The sequence below is a fragment of the Hirundo rustica genome, chromosome 29, assembly GCF_015227805.2.
Source record: "Hirundo rustica isolate bHirRus1 chromosome 29, bHirRus1.pri.v3, whole genome shotgun sequence".
NCBI lineage: Eukaryota > Metazoa > Chordata > Aves > Passeriformes > Hirundinidae > Hirundo > Hirundo rustica.
The window spans coordinates 1475343-1493168 of record NC_053478.1 but is presented as its reverse complement, the minus strand read 5'-3'; the positions used below and the strand labels follow the sequence as shown (position 1 = coordinate 1493168).

General features: G+C 58.2%; 1 protein-coding gene across 2 annotated transcripts; it reads right to left on the bottom strand.

Annotated features, from left to right (window-relative positions):
* Nucleotides 1-267: 267 nt before the first annotated feature.
* SETDB1 (SET domain bifurcated histone lysine methyltransferase 1) lies at nucleotides 268-17090 on the bottom strand. Of its 2 annotated transcripts, XM_040088027.2 has the most exons (22): nucleotides 16999-17090; nucleotides 16511-16730; nucleotides 16183-16349; nucleotides 15812-15855; nucleotides 15597-15696; nucleotides 15109-15279; nucleotides 14606-14807; nucleotides 13646-13719; nucleotides 13135-13325; nucleotides 12611-12785; nucleotides 12024-12150; nucleotides 9826-9984; nucleotides 7771-8364; nucleotides 6575-6691; nucleotides 6148-6317; nucleotides 4521-5143; nucleotides 4030-4058; nucleotides 3797-3929; nucleotides 3098-3251; nucleotides 2521-2735; nucleotides 2063-2151; nucleotides 268-1633 (listed from the first exon to the last, which is right to left on the bottom strand). In XM_040088027.2, the coding sequence occupies exons 2-22, from the start codon at nucleotides 16717-16719 to the stop codon at nucleotides 1516-1518; spliced, it is 3861 nt and encodes a 1286-aa protein (XP_039943961.1). In that variant the 5' UTR covers nucleotides 16720-16730; nucleotides 16999-17090; the 3' UTR covers nucleotides 268-1515. The 2 variants fall into 2 exon arrangements, with proteins under 2 accessions (XP_039943961.1, XP_039943962.1); XM_040088028.1 differs by lacking the exons at nucleotides 268-1633; nucleotides 2063-2151; nucleotides 2521-2735; ... (6 more) ...; nucleotides 7771-8364; nucleotides 9826-9984 and adding an exon at nucleotides 10768-11707.
* Between the last annotated feature and the right edge of the window lie 736 nt (nucleotides 17091-17826).

Below are 17826 nucleotides of genomic sequence, written 5' to 3'. Positions count from 1 at the left end.
TTGGTGTAGATCCTTTAGGCAGTGCTAAAAATGGGCAGATTTGAGGATTTTGATGGTTTTTATATATATATATATATAATTTTTTTTTTTTTCCTCCTAAAAGTTCTCCAAGTCGTCAACCCCAGGCTGGAGCGGGGGTTTGGGTTTCCCTGAGGAGCTGCAGCCCCGCTGGGATGACAAAACCTCCATTCAGGTGGACGCTCGGGATGGAACTGGAGCTCCAGGAGGCCCCAGAAAGGTTTTATTTTACAAAGGGGAAAAAAAAAAAAAAAAAAAAGGTTATTTAGCAGGAAAAATAACAACCCAACAAAACCTCCCTTGTGCAGGGCTGCGTTGAGCCGGGCTGGTGTTGGTTACTGGGCTGGTTGGAATTGGCTCCACCAAAACCCCAGATTGGGATTTTCCACGTCGATAACGTGAGATTCGATGGCAGTTTGTCAAAACTTTCACCTCTTTCATCCAGGTCTCAGGGTGGTGTGGTTTTTTGGTTTTTTTTTTTGAACCTTTTCGGTGCCTTTTGCTCCTTCCCACACCCTCCAAACAAAAAGAGAAACTCAAGCCCCACGCTCAGGACCGCGTGTGGCTGCCAGAGCCCGGTGATTTTCCGTGTGGATCCGGGTCCAGCAGCTGCACGGGGCTGGAGCCAGCTCGGGGCTGTCCCAGCTGCCACTTCCCTGCAGCTTTCAGGCCAAGCTCGGCGCTCTCTGACATTCCAGGAGGGTTGGAGATGGGCACAGGCACCGGATCTGCTTCCTCGAGAAAAAATCCCGACCTGTTTCTATGTCATTTTCCCAGCTGGAGGGTTTAAGGAGTGTTTTGTTTTGAGGAAAGGTCAAGGAGAGGTGAAAATGTGGGAGCTCCTTTGCCTGGGCCCATCCACCTCTGGCATTTTTCCTGCAAACCCCACAGAAACAAGGATGATGGCAGCGGCTCCACCCTGATTTTTCAGGGCTCTTTGCCGTGTCTCCAGCTCAGGGTAGGTTGGTTGTTTTTTTTAATAGAAAAACACACTTTTATTGCTTTTTAGCAACTAAAAGATTCCTTACAACAGCTCACAGGTGAAGATGGATACTCACTTTTTGTCTTTTTCCGCTTGAATTCTTATAAATCCTGATTGGTCCAGTCTTCCACGGATTCTTTCCACCATCCTCCCTCCCCTCTTCCAAGACCCAAGTCCCCAAACCGGGAAGCACTTCCTGGGAACACCGAGGAAGTGCTCGCTGCTGGGAAAAAAAAACCACGAGGCTTGTGCCTTAAATTTGGTGGAAAGCTGGAAGAGAGCAGGAAAAAACTCCTTCCTCGTGGGAAAACTGGAGCTTCTGGAAGGCTGAGAGAATCCCGGGCGCTGAGAACAACCCGAGTCCGTTCCTGCTCCATCTGTGTCCATCTGTGATTTTCCAGGTGAATGGGAGAACTGAGAAAAAACTTCCTCTTGAGGAGAAACTTCACCCTCACTGAGGGGAAAGCGAGCACCAGGCCTCTGGAGGAGCGGGATCTGCAGGGAGCAGGGGCGGCTCAGAGCAGCCGGCCCCGGCAGTCGATGGCCCCGCAGCAGCACAGCAGCTCCTTGCCCTCCACGCTGCCGACCTCGTAGTTGTAATCCCAGGTCAGCTCCGTGCCGGCTCGGATCCGCCTGGGAAGGAGAAAAACCCGCAGGGGATGGGCGAGGTTATTCCAGGGAAGAGGGGGAATTGGGTGACGGAAGGAAGCTGCGCTGCCAGGACGAGGCTGAGGCAGCCGGGGAGAAAGGGACGGAGTTCCCTGGTGAATCCTTCCCCTGAGGATTCGGGGAGGAGCAGAGGCACGAAGCGCCACGGCTCAAAGGGATTAAAGCAAGAAGGGGAAATCGGCTGCTCCGTGCCTCACTCTGCCCTTTGGGAAGGTCTAAACCTGGTGGGAATCACGCCGGGGATCTCCAGCACGAGGGAGAGGATTTCACCTGGCACCAAGGATTGATGGGAATGGGGTTCCCAGGAGCAGGGAACACCCAGCCCTGGCCCTGGAGCCAGATCCCACCAAAGCCCAGGAATCCTCAGCCCCTCCCAGCAACCCCAGGACTCACTTGCTGGCGAAGAAAGCGACCCAGGGGAAGCGAAGGTCATGGGTGTCCACGAAGACATTCTGCACAAAGAGATTCGGGGTGCAGCTGTGCTGTAAAGGCAACAGAGAAGAGCCTGAGCTGCTGGGCAGGGAGGCCGAGCTGCCAAGCACCCAAGGCAGCCTTTATAAACAAGCAGCATTCCTGCTCTGCCCGCCGCATCCAGCGGAATCCTGCTGGAACAGGCTGCACGCCCAGGCTGAGTCACAAGATCCACACACTCAAAGGTAACGGGCTCTGGAAGGACTGACGGAGCCGCTCCCGCTCCCACCAGGCCCGAGCAGCTGCCGTTCCGCTCGCCCTGGAAGGTTCAGCACCCTCCCAAACCCGGCTCCTTCCCCCGTTTTCAGCTCTTCCCGGGCAGGAGCAGCCCCGCTGAGCTGAGGGCTCACCCTGCAGCCGTCCCCGTGGCCCCCACTCACGTTGAGGTAGCGGCCCAGGTTGCCCTCGAGCTTGGCGTCGATGATGTAGCAGTTCTCCTCGCCGTCGTAGAACTGCCGCGTGCTGCGGCGCACCGGCCCCGCGCTCTCGCCCTTGTCGGCCGCCGCCAGCGGCGTGGACTTGATGGCGATGCCGTGGGTGGACTTGAGGGCGAAGCCTCGCGTGGATTTCACCGCCACCTGTCTCTTCACGGGCCCTGCCGCGGGATGGAAGCTTCCAGAGGAGGAGCCCCGGGCAGGGCCGTGCCCGACCCCGCTCCCGTCCCGCTGCTGCTGCTCCGCTCGGAGGAGAGGAACCCCTCAGAGCCGAAATACCCGCCCCGGGATGGCTCCAGGAACCCAGCCTGCAGAGCCACCCTGAGCCTCGCCGTTGCTTTTTCTTACAACACCCAGAAATATCTGGTTTTGAGGAGCGGATTTTGCGCTTTTGCCTGGCTGGGGAAGGTTCCCCACCTCAGCTGCGGGACGCAGCAGGAGCGGCTGCTGCGGCCTCACGAGCCCTTCCCGGTGCTTTCCAAGCAGGAATCTCTCACTCCCAGCCCTCGTCTCCCCCTCTCACCTGACCCAGATGACTGATTTTTCTTGTCCTCCCCTTCCTCCTCCTCGGATCCCGAGGAAATGGTCTGGATGTCGTCGCTGTCCTGCTGCCCCGTGGGCTGCCCTGCCCTCTGCTCCTCGTCGGTGTCGGTGCTGCTCGACAGCGTCAGCACATCCTGGGGACAGGAACAGCTCCTGGGGCGCGTCCAAGCCTCCCTTTCCCCCGGGAATGTGGTGCTCTCCTCCAGCTCAACCCCCTCTGCTCCCCTTTGGAAGCGGATCCCCCCCTCTGGACACCACGTGCCACGGGTCAATGTTTGAAATAGCTGTGAGATTTTGGGGGTGCTGCCGAGTTCTGCTTGAGATCCTGGAGCATTAGGTGCTCCAAAGGAAGGGGGGAAGACCCCAAAAAAACAAGGATTGCTCCCCCCAGGATGGCTCTGCCCAAACAACGGCTCCCAGGTGTGCGAACCAAGCTGCCAAATCCCACCCCGAATTCCACGCTCTCCTCATTCCTCGATTGCTCAGATCACGAAAACACCCCCCCAAAAAAAATCCAAAAGGAAATCAACCTCCCTCAGGAAAATCCCAGCCAGGACCACAAACCCCCGCGCTCCGTTGGGAACCAAAAGCAGAGAACGACCCCAGACGGGGCTGGAGGCGGCGATGGAAGCGGTTTGGGTTTGGGGGAGACCCCTCCCAGCCCGGGGGTCCCGCTCACCTCCAAGGGGGGCGGCAGGGCCAGCGACCGGCGGCGGCTCTGCAGCAGCACCGTGCCACCCACGGGCCTGCGGATCCCATCCAGCTTGGGGGGACAGGGGTTGTAGCCGTACCTCCTTCCCAGGCTGCTCAGCCTGTGGGGCGGGAAGGGAGAAGGGATTTCCCTGGATTCCCCGAGATTCCCGGGGAAATCGTCCGCAGGGGCGGGGAAAACGCGGTTTGAGGGAATCTTACCCGGGCATTTTGGTTGCTTCGTCAGGTTCCTGCAAGAGGGGAGAAGGACGCAAGGTTGGAATCTCTCCCTCCCGGAGCGCTCTCCAGCCTTTCTGTGGGATTGTTCCCCAAAACGCCAGCCCAGCAGCGAGACGCTGACTGTCCCCGGGCTGAGTGTGACACCCAGCCCCTCCCTGGGGGACTCCACGTGCAAGAGCAAGGGGGTGGACAGGGGCCACCTCCGCGTCCCTGCTGTCCCCAACCGTGTCCCTCAGGTGTCCAGGCAGGAGGATGTTCAGCTCTGCTCGCACCCAGAGACTTCTGCAGCCTCTTCTGCCACAAACTCCCTCCCTGCGAGGGGAAAAGCCCCTCCCTGTCCCCCCAGAGAAGCCAGGGGAGCTGAGCACAGGAGCCCCCCAGCCCCCCTGGACGTGCTGCACGGCGAGAAAAGCCACAGGAGCAGGAGCACATCCCTGCCTTGGAGCCTCCCACTCCCTCACCTCTCCCCTCACCTCCTTCTTGGCCGCCTTTGCCTCTCCGTTGAGATCTCCCAGCGCGCCAGCGCAGCCCTTCTCCCTCTCCGCGGCCATCTCCATTTTCACAGCTTTGCCTTCTCCCCCTTCTCCTCCCGCCCTGAAGCACGGGGCGCCGTCGCTGTCCTGGAAGCCCTCAGCCATGCTGTTGGAGCTCAGCCACGAGGCCACCTTGTGCTTGGAGGTCTCCTCGGACACGGGCAGCTTGCAGGGCGGCGCGGCGGCGGGCTCCTCGTGGCCCGGGGGCCGCGCCAGCCCCGAGTCCTTGGAGGCCGTCTCCGAGTGGCCGTGGTCGCGCTGGCCGCGCGTCTGCCGGCGCGTGGCGTAGCTGCGCAGCACCGAGCTGGTGCTGAAGCTCTCGTCCTTGCAGAAGTTGTCGTCCGAGCTGTCCTCGTTGGATTCCTCCAGCTCCTCCGTGCCCGTGTTCTCGTTGTCGTCGTCGTCCTTGAGGTCCACGCCGCTGTTGTCCGAGGAGCACTTGGCGTCGCTCTCGTAGCCCTCCTTGAAGTTCTCCACGCTCTCGATGTGGTCCAGGTTGGCGAAGTACTCGTCACCCATCTCCAGGCCTTCTTTGTCAGCAAAGTCGTCCGTGAGGATTTTCCCTGGGTGCAGAGGGGACAGGAAACGAAGGGTGAGTTTTTTTGTTTTCTGGGGTGACGTTCAGTGTTATCCTCTGCAGAGCTCACTGAGGTGAAAAACAGGGATTTTTATTCCAAAGCTGGGCGGGGAAATGACAACATAACTCTGTCTCTTGATGTAACAAAACCCTGGAGCTTGTGGCTGAGCTAAAATCAAGATTTTTCAGCCCAGAAATCTCTCCAGAGATCTTTATTCCAAAGCTGGGCTGGGAAATGACAACGTAACCCCATCTCTTGATGTAACAAAACCCTGGAGCTTGTGGCTGAGCTAAAATCAAGACTTTTCAGCCCAGAAATCTCTGCTCGGCTCAAGCAGAGCCTTGGGAGGGCTGGAAGAGCAGAGAGGCAGCGGCTCCATGGGCGGCTCCGTCCCAGAGCCGACGCAACCCTGGCGCAACTCCTGCCTCTGGTGGGCTGCGTTTGCTGAGCAGAGGAAGCGCGGCCCGGGGGCTGGGTGACCTCAAGGACAGCCCAGGGGACGTCTTGTGACACCGGCACTGCCACCACGAGGGTTCAGTGCCGGCGTTGGGCAAGTTCGACCGGCTCAAAACGGCCCTGGGCAGGAGCTCCGCACCCCCTTCGGCTGCACTTTGGAATCATGGAATGGTTGAGGCTGGGAGAGCTGCTGAGTCCAGCTGTTCCCCCCAGCACCGAGCCACGTCCCCGAGTGCCACATCCCCGCGCTCCTGAGCGACAGCGACTCTGCCACCTCCCCGTGCCAGCGCCTGGCCACCCTTCCCAGGAAGAAATTCTCCTGAACGCCCAACTCAAACCTCCCCCAGGGCATTGGAGAGATCCCAAAGCTCCCCCCTGAGCCTCCTTTTCTCCAGGATGAGCCCCCCCAGCTTCCTAAGGAGCTCTCCAGACCCTTTCTCCCCGCGTTCCAACCCCTTCCCCAGCTCCGCTCCCGTCTCTGGCTACTCCCTCCTCCCACAGAAGAGCTCCCCTCGTGCGAGGCGAGCTCCCACCTGCGTAGATGCAGACAAAGGAGCCCTTGGCGATGTCGTCGAGGCAGCGAATGCCCCAGCCTTTGTTCTGGGTCTTGAAGAGCTGCAGCCGCACCTGGAGGCCGTGCTGCACCAGGCGGTTGGTGCACATGTTGACGTTGCACTTGCACCTCTTGTTGCACTCGTAAACGCTGCAAGAAGAAAGGAGGAGGGTGACAAAACAACCGCCAGGATAAAGAAACACCCCAAAGCCTGCTGCTGTCGGCGCTGCCGGGGGTGTGAACGGAGATCCCAGAGGACCAGGCGTGGAGCAGCCTCTGCCCGTGCTCTGGATGATCCTCAAGGCCTCTTTCCAACCCAAACCATTCCACAAGTGGCAGAAGAACCGAGAACCAAGATCCCCTCTCTCAATGGATCTGGGGCTGGTGCTTGTGAGGGCTCTGCTCACCCCGTTGGGAGACATTCCTCCAGCCGCTTGTGCTGGTAGCCTGAGTTGGGGTTGATTTGCCCTCCAAGGGTGCAGCCGCTGGCCTGGATGGTCAGCTGCTGACAGGCACACCTGGATCTGCAGAGAGACACAGGAAAACCCACGAGTTACGCTTCTCACATCAGTCTGGAGGACAGGGGAGAAAAATAATATCACACGTTTACGCAGAGACGGGCACAAAGGGTTTGACTTGGAATCAAATCAAGAGAAGTTGAGGATTTCCCATCCCTGGAAGCATCCAAGGCCACGCCGGACGGAGCTTGGAGCAACCTGGGATAGTAGAAGGTGTCCTGGGAGTTGAGGAAATCACCAGGAACCGGGTGATATGTTACCCAAATCACTTCCAACCCAAACCACGAAACCTATGACGGACTGACCTGCATGGGTTTAAACCCCAGAGCAGATCCACCACGGGGAGCAGACCCACCATGGGGAGCAGACCCACCTCAGGGAGCAGACCCACCTCGAGGAGCAGACCCACCATGGGGAGCAGACCCACCTCGAGGAGCAGACCCACCTCGAGGAGCAGACCCACCATGGGGAGCAGACCCACCTCAGGGAGCAGACCCACCTCAGGGAGCAGACCCACCATGGGGAGCAGACCCACCACGGGGAGCAGACCCACCTCAGGGAGCAGACCCACCTCGAGGAGCACACCCACCATGGGGAGCAGACCCACCTCGAGGAGCAGACCCACCACGGGGAGCACACCCACCATGGGGAGCAGACCCACCTCGAGGAGCACACCCACCTCGAGGAGCAGACCCACCATGGGGAGCAGACCCACCTCGGGGAGCAGACCCACCTTGGGGAGCAGACCCACCTCAGGGAGCAGACCCACCTCAGGGAGCAGACCCACCTCGGGGAGCAGACCCACCTCAGGGAGCAGACCCACCTCAGGGAGCAGACCCACCTCAGGGAGCAGACCCACCTCGAGGAGCAGACCCACCTCGAGGAGCAGACCCACCTCGAGGAGCAGACCCACCATGGGGAGCAGACCCACCTCAGGGAGCAGACCCACCTCGGGGAGCAGACCCACCACGAGGAGCAGACCCACCTCGAGGAGCAGACCCACCACGAGGAGCAGACCCACCTCGAGGAGCAGACCCACCACGAGGAGCAGACCCACCTCACCCAGCCCCACTGCTGTCACTTACTTGTCTCTGCAGCCGTCCTTGCAGTCGCAGCCCACGAGGAATTCCCAGCTGGTGTTGATGTACACCCCTTTCCCGGGGATCCTCTCCTTGCTGTAGGCCACCTGCGGCGGCGGCGTGTTGTCGATCTCGTTGACGCACGACAGCGGCACGTCCTCCTTGCCCTTGGTGATGTCGGCGATGTAGTAGTAAGGCTTGTAGGGCTGGAACTTGCGATCCACCAGCACGTAGGGGTCCAGGCAGAACATCTCCAGGAACAGGAAGTCGCAGTCCGTCTCGAAGAGGTAGCGCTCGATCTCGTGCATGGAGCGCAGGCAGAGCCCGCAGGGCGTCTTGTAGAGCACGTGGAAGCCCATCTTGCGGTTGACGCGGCGCCGCGCCGTCATGCGGCGGAAGTCGTAGAGCAGCGGGATGAGCAGCGGGTTGCGGCTGCGGTACTGGTCGCTGCGCAAGGGGCGGACGCGGGACAGGCAGGTGTAGCTGCACACGTGCGGCAGGTAGAAGAGCTTCTCCAGAGGGGCTCGGTAGGACGGCTCGTTGGGAACGCGGTCCATCATGCCATGGAAGGGCTGGGAGGCTGGGACGCTGCTGGGGAGGCTGAGGGGAGAGGGGAGATGGGGGTGAGGAGGGCACCAGCCCAGGTGTGGCCAGCAGGGTGGTCAGGGATTGGAAGGTGGTGAAGTCACCGCCTCTGGAAACGCTCAGAACACAAGTGCGTGTGGCGCTTGGGGACACGGCAGCGCTGGAGCCCTTCCTGCGGAAGAGCTGGGAGGCTGGGACGCTGCTGGGGAGGCTGAGGGGAGAGGGGAGATGGGGGTGAGGAGGGCACCAGCCCGGATGGGCAACAGAACGGCCACAGTGTGGCCAGCAGGACCTGGGGGGTCAAGGTGGTGAAGTCACCGCCTCTGGAAGCGCTCAGAACACAAGTGCGTGTGGCACTTGGGGACACGGTAAGGAGGAGATGTGGGCAGAGGACGGGCATGAGCTCAGGTGGGGAACAGCACCTGGCTCTGACAGGCCATGGTGTGGCCAGCAGGACCTGGGTGGTCAGGGATTGGAAGGTGGCGAAGTCACCGCCTCTGGAAACGCTCAAAACGGGCACTTGGGGACACGGCAGCGCTGGAGCCCTTCCTGTGGAAGAGCTGGGAGGGGAAGCTGCTGGGGAGGCTGAGGGGAGAGGGGAGATGGGGGTGAGGAGGGCACCAGCCCGGGTGGGCAACAGAACGGCCACGGTGTGGCCAGCAGGGTGGTCAGGGATTGGAAGGCGGTGAAGTCACCGCCTCTGGAAGCGCTCAGAACACAAGTGCGTGTGGCACTTGAGGACACAGTAAGGAGATGTGGGCAGAGGAGGGGCACGAGCTCAGGTGGGCAACAGCACCTGGCTCAGACTGGCCACGGTGTGGCCAGCAGGACCTGGGTGGTCAGGGATTGGAAGGTGGTGAAGTCACCGCCTCTGGAAACGCTCAAAACAGGCACTTGGGGACACGGCAGCGCTGGAGCCCTTCCTGTGGAAGAGCTGGGAGGGGAAACTGCTGGGGAGGCTGAGGGGAGAGGGGAGATGGGGGTGAGGAGGGCAGCAGCCCGGGTGTGGCCAGCAGGGTGGTCAGGGATTGGAAGGTGGCGAAGTCACCGCCCCTGGAAGCGCTCAGAACACAAGTGCGTGTGGCACTTGGGGACATGGCAGCGCTGGAGCCCTTCCTGTGGAAGAGCTGGGAGGCTGGGACGCTGCTGGGGAGGCTGAGGGGAGAGGGGAGATGGGGGTGAGGAGGGCACCAGCCCAGGTGTGGCCAGCAGGGTGGTCAGGGATTGGAAGGTGGCGAAGTCACCGCCCCTGGAAGCGCTCAGAACACAAGTGCGTGTGGCACTTGGGGACACGGCAGTGCTGGAGGGACTCTCTGAACTCAGAGGCTTTTCCCAGCCCCACTGATTCCGGCGCTCCACGATCCGAGCCGCTGCATCCCGCAGCAGAATCCCGCCGGCACGCACAGGCCCCACGCGCGCCTGACGCCCCAGAAGGGAGGAGACTGAGGGACGTGCCCCAGGCAGAGCTCTGCTCACCGGTGCTGCGGGGCTGGAAGGGCTCTCCCGGCTGCCGGGGTGTCCCCGAGGACAGGGGAGGACGGGGACGAGTGTCCGGAGCCCACGGAGCCAGGACGGAAGGAAGTGCTTTTCTTGGCCACCTGCTTTCTGCCCTGGGCCAGCTGGGTGTCGGAGCACCTGAGGGAGGGAAGAAGGAGAAGGAGCTGATTTGGAACGTGGAATCGAAATCACACCGCCCCACGGAATTCAGAAACCCGGAAGAATCCCAGCAGTGGCTGATTTTTCCCCTAACCAGCGTGAAAATCAGCCCGTTTCTGGCTACTTCACAGCAATCCCACAACCACTCTGAGTTTCAGAATTCAGCTGCAGCTCCAAGGGACTTCTGATTTTGAAATGAGGCAAGGGTAACAAGGATGCGCAAGGCCTTAATCCCAGAAAGCTGGAGAAGCCAGGCCATGAAGAAACCCCTGGATTAGCAGAAACCAGAGTTTCCAGAGGCTCAACCACGCCTGAGTGGGAGGAACAAATCCAGAGCACCCTCTTGCAAGGACTAAGGAACAAGGTAAGATTGTGCAAGGGGATTTAACAACACCCCTGATGAAAGAGCTTAGCAGGGGCTCCAAAAAACACAGGTTCTCAACCCATCTCAGGGGTTTTCAATCACGTTTCCAAACTGCTCCAGGAGGTTTTCAACCCTTTCACATCAATAAAACAGAAAATCACCCCAAACCGGCCGCTGAAGAGGAAAACCAGTGAAGTTATCGGGGAGAAAGGGAGGGGACAAAGAGAGCAGGAAGGGATGAGGGCTTCTGCCAACAGCTGCCTGAAAGCAAAGTGTTCAAACGCATCTCAAAAAGAGCAAGAGGCTTAAACCAGTCAGAAGTGGTGACAACACCAAGAAGAACTCGAAAGAGGGGGAAGAGACCCAGGCTTTCCTCAGAGGAAACAAAACACCAGAGTGAGGAGACTGCTCTCAGTTTTAATAATCGGAAATCCAAGCGTTTGAACCCCGCAGGATCCCTAGGACCTGCACTGCCTCCTGCCCCCTGTTCAGGGGCACTTTGGATTTCAGGGCAGGGAAGCGGCTGCACAAAAAACACGTCCTAAAGCCAAGCCCTCCGTGGGGAGAGGGGGAAAAAACCACTCCTTGTAAGCACTGCAAGGCCCGAATGGGAACGGATTCGGCGATGACAGGTGAGGCTGGAGGTCCAGCTTGGTCGTCTTGGTGTTGTGACACTGCCCTCAGTCCTGGGCTGTCCCAGTCCCAGCTCTTCCCTGCACGTGGGGGACCTGCAGGGCTGGGGGCCCAGGGCCTCCTTCAGCGTCCAGGATCTCTCTGGAATTATGGAAATGTTCTCGGGGCTTCCAGTCCCAAATCCTGCTCACACCAGCACAGAGGGAGCGTTTCCAGGGGTAAACTGGGTTCTATTGCCCTGCTGCTGGGAGAGGAGCCTCCCTGGCTGGGGCAGGTGGGGTTTGAGGGGAGTAAAGACTGAGCTCCTGCACAGGCTGCTGCCACCTGGGACACGTCCTGCCTCCCTCGTGCCGCAGCAGCACAGCAGGGCACAGTCACAGCAGAAGGCGGCCGGAAATCCGGGCGGGAAATCCACAGTGCTGGCAAAAAACAAACGGGGAGAGGCTCTCCCTTCCCCTAAAAAGTCAGCGAGCACATTCCCAGGTGTCCTCCAACACGCTCCCTTCATCACCAAGCCGAGTTCCTCCTTCCTCCAGGCCTCCTTCAGCCTGCAGCTCCGGGAGTGTCCCCCTTGGGCCCCTGGCAGAGGCTTGGCCGTGGATTGCTCCGTGCCCACCAGGACCGACCGCTGATCCCGAATTCCCAGCGAGGTCAGCGAGCAGGTCAGTCCAAGTGGAGGGACACAAGGCAGCCGGGGGCCAGCGCCTGGATCGTGACACGAGGGAGCAATTCAGATTTTTGGGAAGAGAGGGAGCAAAGGCCTAATTTGGAAAAGCAAGCGCGAAGCTTTAGCCCTAAAGGAGGAACGTTTGGCTCGGGGAGTGTCGGCTCTCGGCTCCCGCCCCCAGTTATTCATCCAGCAGCTTTAGGTCAAGAGTATTCCCCCAAAATCACGACTAAAGCCACGGAGGAAACATGCACCTGAGGATTCCTCTGCACAGAAAAGGTGGTGCCTGAGAGAGCTGAGCGCTGGAGAGAAGCAAAGAGGTGGAAGGTGGCTGGAAGTGGCTCTGGTACTTACTCCATCTCCACAGGCTGAGGAGACGCGGGACGCGCGGCCGGAGGCTGCTCCAGAGCCTTGTACTGGGGACCAGCTCCTGCTAAATCCTGGGTGTACTGGACCACAGGGCCCTTGCTCCTCACAGCACCTGGTGGGGAAGGTGAAGAACCAAAAGGTCAACAGAAAAAAATCCTTAATGTTATCCCAAGCGGGATGTACGGGCGCCAAAACATTGATTTGTGCCTGGAAGGAAGCGAAACGGAAGGATTTGGGATTAATGGTGGGTCATGGGCAAGCTCAGAGCACGGCAGCTCGCCCAGAAATCCTGGTCATTTCACCCAAGTGCTGTTTGGTTTTGAGGCGTTATTCCAGGAGAAAAATCCCACTGGAAATCTAAGTCTCCTGTGCCAAAGGAGAAAAACACTGGAAATCTAAATCAGGGGGAAAGGCTCGCTGGAAATCCGAAATCTCCTGTCAGAAGAAAGGAAAAAAACCCAAAACCTGGAAACCTGAAATCTCCAGGAGTTCTGCTAAAAACCCTCCACCGAACCCAAGCCACCCTCCAGTTAAATCCCAGGATCTAAATGGAACCAAAAGCTGCCACCAACCAACGTTGGGACGAGTCCTGGTTTGACCGCTCTGCTTCTTTTCCTGAGTGGAAGCTGTGGAAGTTTTCATGCTGAACATGGGCTCGAGGCGTGTGGAACCTCGGTAAATCCACTCACAACGTTTGTCCTCTTGTGGGAAGAAGGAAACGTTCACAGTTCCCATGGGAAGAGCTTCCTGGAGTGGAACACAGAGAGAGAACAAGGAGACGACCGTGAGTATGGACAAACAGCACAACCAGGCGATTATTTACGTCGGAATCTCTTCTGATTGGGAATTATTCGGGAAAACTTTTCTGGAAATTGGGTGTTCGTGCCCTGGCAGGTTCACCAGGGCAGTGGTGGAGTCACTGTCCCTGGGATTGTCCAAAATCCCTGTGGATGTGGCGCATGGTTCAGGGCCTCAGACCCCAAGACCTCAGAGGTTCCTCCAACCTCGATTATTTTCATGATTAGCAAAGAAAACAGAGCCGATCACATCCCCCAGCCTCAAATTCAATCCTAATGGGAAAAAGGGAAATTCCTACCAGGAAAAGGATTTTCACCAGACTTCCATCCACTTCTTCCACTCTGGATTTCCACCAGGTCCCTTCCCACTCCGTTTTGATCAGCTGCCCACTCTTCAGCAGTACCATGGGCCGGTTGGGGTAGGCAGTGATGTATTCCTCGATGAAATCCCGGCAGGAAACATCCTCAATGTCTTCCCAGGCTTTTTTCACTGTTTGGGAAGGGACATGTGGGAGAAAGGGAACAGGACAAAACAGAGAGAACGTTAAATTCCTGGTTTTTTCTTTTTTTTTCTTTTTTTCTTTTTTTTTAGGCTATCCCAGGTGCATTTTAGCTAAGGTCAATCAAGGGGCGATCCCGAGGGGCCGGAATGTTGGTGGTGAGGCATCCTGAACCCGCCCTGGCAATAAATCAGGATTTCAGCCGTCTTCAGGCTCAGCACCGAAAGGGCGGGGTGGTTTTTATTTTTGGAGCCAGGCTCTCCCAAAGACCCAAAAGCTCTGCAAGCCAGGAGGGCCAGGGATCACTCACGTGGCCGGCAGACCGGGTACAGCTCCCACTCCTTCACGTACGAGGCGTAGCCGTCGTCGAAGAAGATCAGGAACCTGGAAAACAAACGGGAGCTGAAGAGAAAACCGTGGAATGGAAGTGGAGAACTCCTCTCCTGCTCCTCCTGGAGCCATCCCAATCCTGGATGAGGATGGGAGGAACAGTTCCAGATGCTCCCTGTGCTGCTCAAACAGCACAATTCCCAGCCAGGCCCCTTCCCTCTGCTCCAAATCCCCTCTGTGGCCCGGGAAAGGGAGATAAAGGAAGAGAAAATGATTAATTGCTCCTGGTTTCTGGATAAGGCTAATACAACACCCACTTAGTGCTGCTGAGTAACGACTCCAGGCCCTGGAGCTGTACAAAAGCCGCAGGGTGAGAGATCACCATCACAACCAGGAGAAAAGTTCAGTTTCAGGATCAAATTCAGCTTATTTTCAGTTCTTAAACACCAGTCAGATAAAATCCAGCACAATTTACATCAGGATCCAGGGGGATTAAATCCTTTATGAATCTCTTCAGGACGACCACAAGCCTTTAATTTAACAGATCAGAGCAGCCCTGCCCCTTCTTTACTCCCAAAAAAGCTGCTCCAAACCTGCGTTCCCCTCCCGAAGAGCTTTGGCAACATCGCTGCCACTCTGCCCTGCCAGGGCTCCTGTTTCCTCCCACCGCTTCACGCCTCAAGGAGCCCAGGATTTGGGTGATAATTTGAATAAATTAGCAGATCTAATTCCTGACTCAGGGCCACGAGCAAGAGCGGAAGGTGCAGCCTGAGCTTCTGAGGTAAGAGAGATGAAGAAACTCAGAATGGCATTCCTGGGGAGGGCACAATTCAGCACCTGAAGGGTATTGAAATAAACCCTTTATTTCTTCCTTTTTTTTGGGGGGGGGGGCTAAACCAAAACAAAAAAAAGAGATGGGGGCATGGGAAATAGGGAATACCTGTCTTTATTCTTGACGTTGGGGGTCTCGGCCACGATGCCAGCATAGAGCCACATCTGATTGCCATCCTTGTACCTGGCCACCACCCTCCTGCCCACGTGGTGCCTCTCGGCGGACGGGTGGTAATCGTAGGCAATGTGGTTGCCCGAGAGCAAACTCTTCCCTTTATTGTCGAATTTCACTTTGTACTTCTTGCCAGCACCTGGGGAGAACATTTGAAGGCCAACAGAAGATAAAATAAAGGCGGGAGGGAAATAAAACAAGTAAAAGCAGCGTTGATTTCACACCAGAATTCCAACGCGCTCTGGGTCGCTCCGAGACGGTTTATTCGGAATTAACTCAGAACTCGCTTAAAAGCCTTTCAGGATTTAGTTTGGAGGGTGAAGCAGCGGAGGTGCGTCGCTCCCACAATCCCTTCCAGGCGACATCAGGTGCTCCGACACCTTTAAATGCAGGTTTTCCCCCACCCAGGATCCCGGGAAAGCCCCGTGCACGGCACATACCGACCGTCTGGATGGCAATCAATGTCCCCTTGTGCCACGTCTTGGTCCTTTTTTTCCCCAAAATCCTCATGCCCACTTTGAGGTCCCCATCAGTGTTGAGATCATTGCCAGGGGTTGCAGGGACAGTGACGGGCTGGGCAGTGCCAGGAGGTTCCTGAGGGGGTTGTGCATCTACCAAGGAACATCAGCACAAAGTCAGTTCTAAATCACCCAAAGCTCCACAGATGGAAGCACAATTCTGGAGGGAGAATTCCTGCTTTCCTTCCCCTCAGGCAGCCCAAGTGCCTCCTTTTTTACTCAATAGAAACAGCCTGGAGAAGGAAAAAAAAAAAAAAAAGCAGGAATTCTGAATCAACACGGCCTAAATTAAAGTACCGGTTTGGGATCAATAAAACGAATGGAGATTTCCAGCAGAGAAAGAGGATCATTGTTTTCCCATTTCTGGGAAGCAAAGGCACAGGGCACACAGCTCCTGGAAGCTCCCACACCTTTCTGTGCTTCTTGCAAGTTCGTTTTCTTGTTCACAGCATCCATGAATTTCGCAACGTCCCGGGCAGATTTCCTCATGGCAGCCATCGCTTCCCGCAGCTGGAGGAAAGAGAAACGTGGAGAAACTTTTGGTTTCTTGCACCTGACACAGGGTTTTTTGTCTCAGGAAAACCCCAGGTGAGGAAATATCTCTAGCCAGGGCCGCCCCACTCACCAGACTCTGATCCCTGGAGATTCTGGGACTGCTGCTGCCTGCGACTGAAGAGAAAACAGCGGTTTTAAAACATTTCTTGTCGGGGGGGAAAAAAAAAAAATCCGTCCTAATTAAACCACAGAAAGAAGACAGAAGAGGGAAAGTGTCCATCCCAAAATCCCTGCCAGGAAATCCACCCAAACGAGGCTTTTCCTCAGCCACCTCTCCCAATGCGGGACCATTTCGGTGGGGACAGCAGCGAGGCAGGTGGGGAAAAGGGTGAAATCCCAGTCAGGGATTTGAGGAATTTCGGAATACAAACAGGATCTGTCACGAGCTAAGGGCATTCCCTTATCCCAGCCCCTCCCCTGGCACTGCTGGAGACACCGAACTGTGCTTCCAGCCCGAGTCCACGCTCATGACGTCGTCGTCCTCCTCGTCCGCGATCTCGATCACTTCGGCGGCTGCCGGCGCCTCGTCCTCGGAGCTGCTCTCCCGGTACTGCAGGCCCATCATGGAATACAGCTCCTTGGCCAGCGTCTCGCACTTGTTGATGGCCCTGGGGGAGGGAAACCAGCTGTGCCTCCCGAATTCAACGGGGAAAGTTGGCAACGTCCCTCCTTAACCACCCCCAGGGTGGGTCTGCCCTGAAGGGGATGGGAAGGGGAAGAGCCCCACATCCCCCTCCTCGCAATTCCTGCTCGCTCCAGCCCCACGCACCTCATGGCATCGTCGATGAGCTGGTCAACGTGGGCCACCTCCTCCTCCTTGTGCCGCATGCACTGCTCCAGCTCCTCCAGCTGCTGCTTGCGCTGCCTCACCCACTCGGAATTCTCCACTTCTTTGTCGATGATTTCCTGGAGCTCCTCCATGGAGATTCCCAGCTCCTCCACCTCCTGCTGCAGCTCTTTGATGTCCGGGGAATCCATCTGTGCCGCACCTGAAGGTACAACAGGTGAGGGGAGGCAAGGGGAGGTGAGGGAGGCTGGTGAGGGAAGGGAGGGAGGTCATAGGAGCTCTCCCACCCTTTCCCACCTTCCCCTCATCGTCCCCTGCGCCACCGTCCCCTCACAGCCCCCGCCGGTCCCTTCAGCACCCCACACCGGCTCCTCCTCATCCTCTCCCAGTCCGGTCCGTATCTCCCACCCGCTCACAGACCCTCGCAGACCCCCCTTTCCCTCAGCCCCGGCTCTCCCCAGCTCACTCACCGTCTCCGGTCCCGGGGAACCGAAGCAGGACCGGAGCGGGACCGGAGCGGGACCAGAGCAGAACCTGGCGCGCCCTCCTCGCCGGACGCCGCGTGACGTCACTTCCGGCGCTCGCTGCCCCCTGGCGGGCGGGGGGACTCTGCGTGTGTGTGAGGCGGGGGGGGGAGAAATCCCCGAAATTCGGGAATAAAATTCCTCAGGAATCAGGGGAAAAAAAAAATCCACCGGGAGTCGGGAACTGACCGCCGTGCGCGGCCGGCCCCGGAGGGAGCCCGTAGTTCCAAAGCAGGGCCGCAAGGTACCGGGGGAAGCCGCGGTTTGTTCCTGAGGGCGGCCCCGGAGCCGCCGAACTGTTCGGGGCCGTTGGAGCTGTTACCGAACCCCCAGGTCTCGCCCCACGGACGATCCTTTTAACCACCGCTTCGGTGGGGTTTGCAGCACCGGGGAGGCGATGGGGGAAACGGGGGTCCCGGGGGAAAGGGGGGAGCCGCGGAGATTTGGGGGGTGCTGAGGCTACCGGCAGCTCTGAGGGGCCTGGCTGGTACTGGGGGTTCTGATGGGGCCGGGGCTCGTTGGAGCAACCCTGTGGGGTTTGGGGGGTTTTGGGGGGTCAGTTTGGGGGCTTTTGGGGAAGCCAGTTTGGGGGTTTTGAAGGGTCAGTTTGGGGGTTTTGGGGGGTCAGTTTGAGGGGCTTTGGGGGACCCAGTTTGGGGGTTTTGATGGGTCAGTTTGGGGGCTTTTGGGGGGTCAGTTTGAGGGGCTTTGGGGGACCCAGTTTGGGGGTTTTGATGGGTCAGTTTGGGAGCTTTTGGGGGAGCCAGTTTGGGG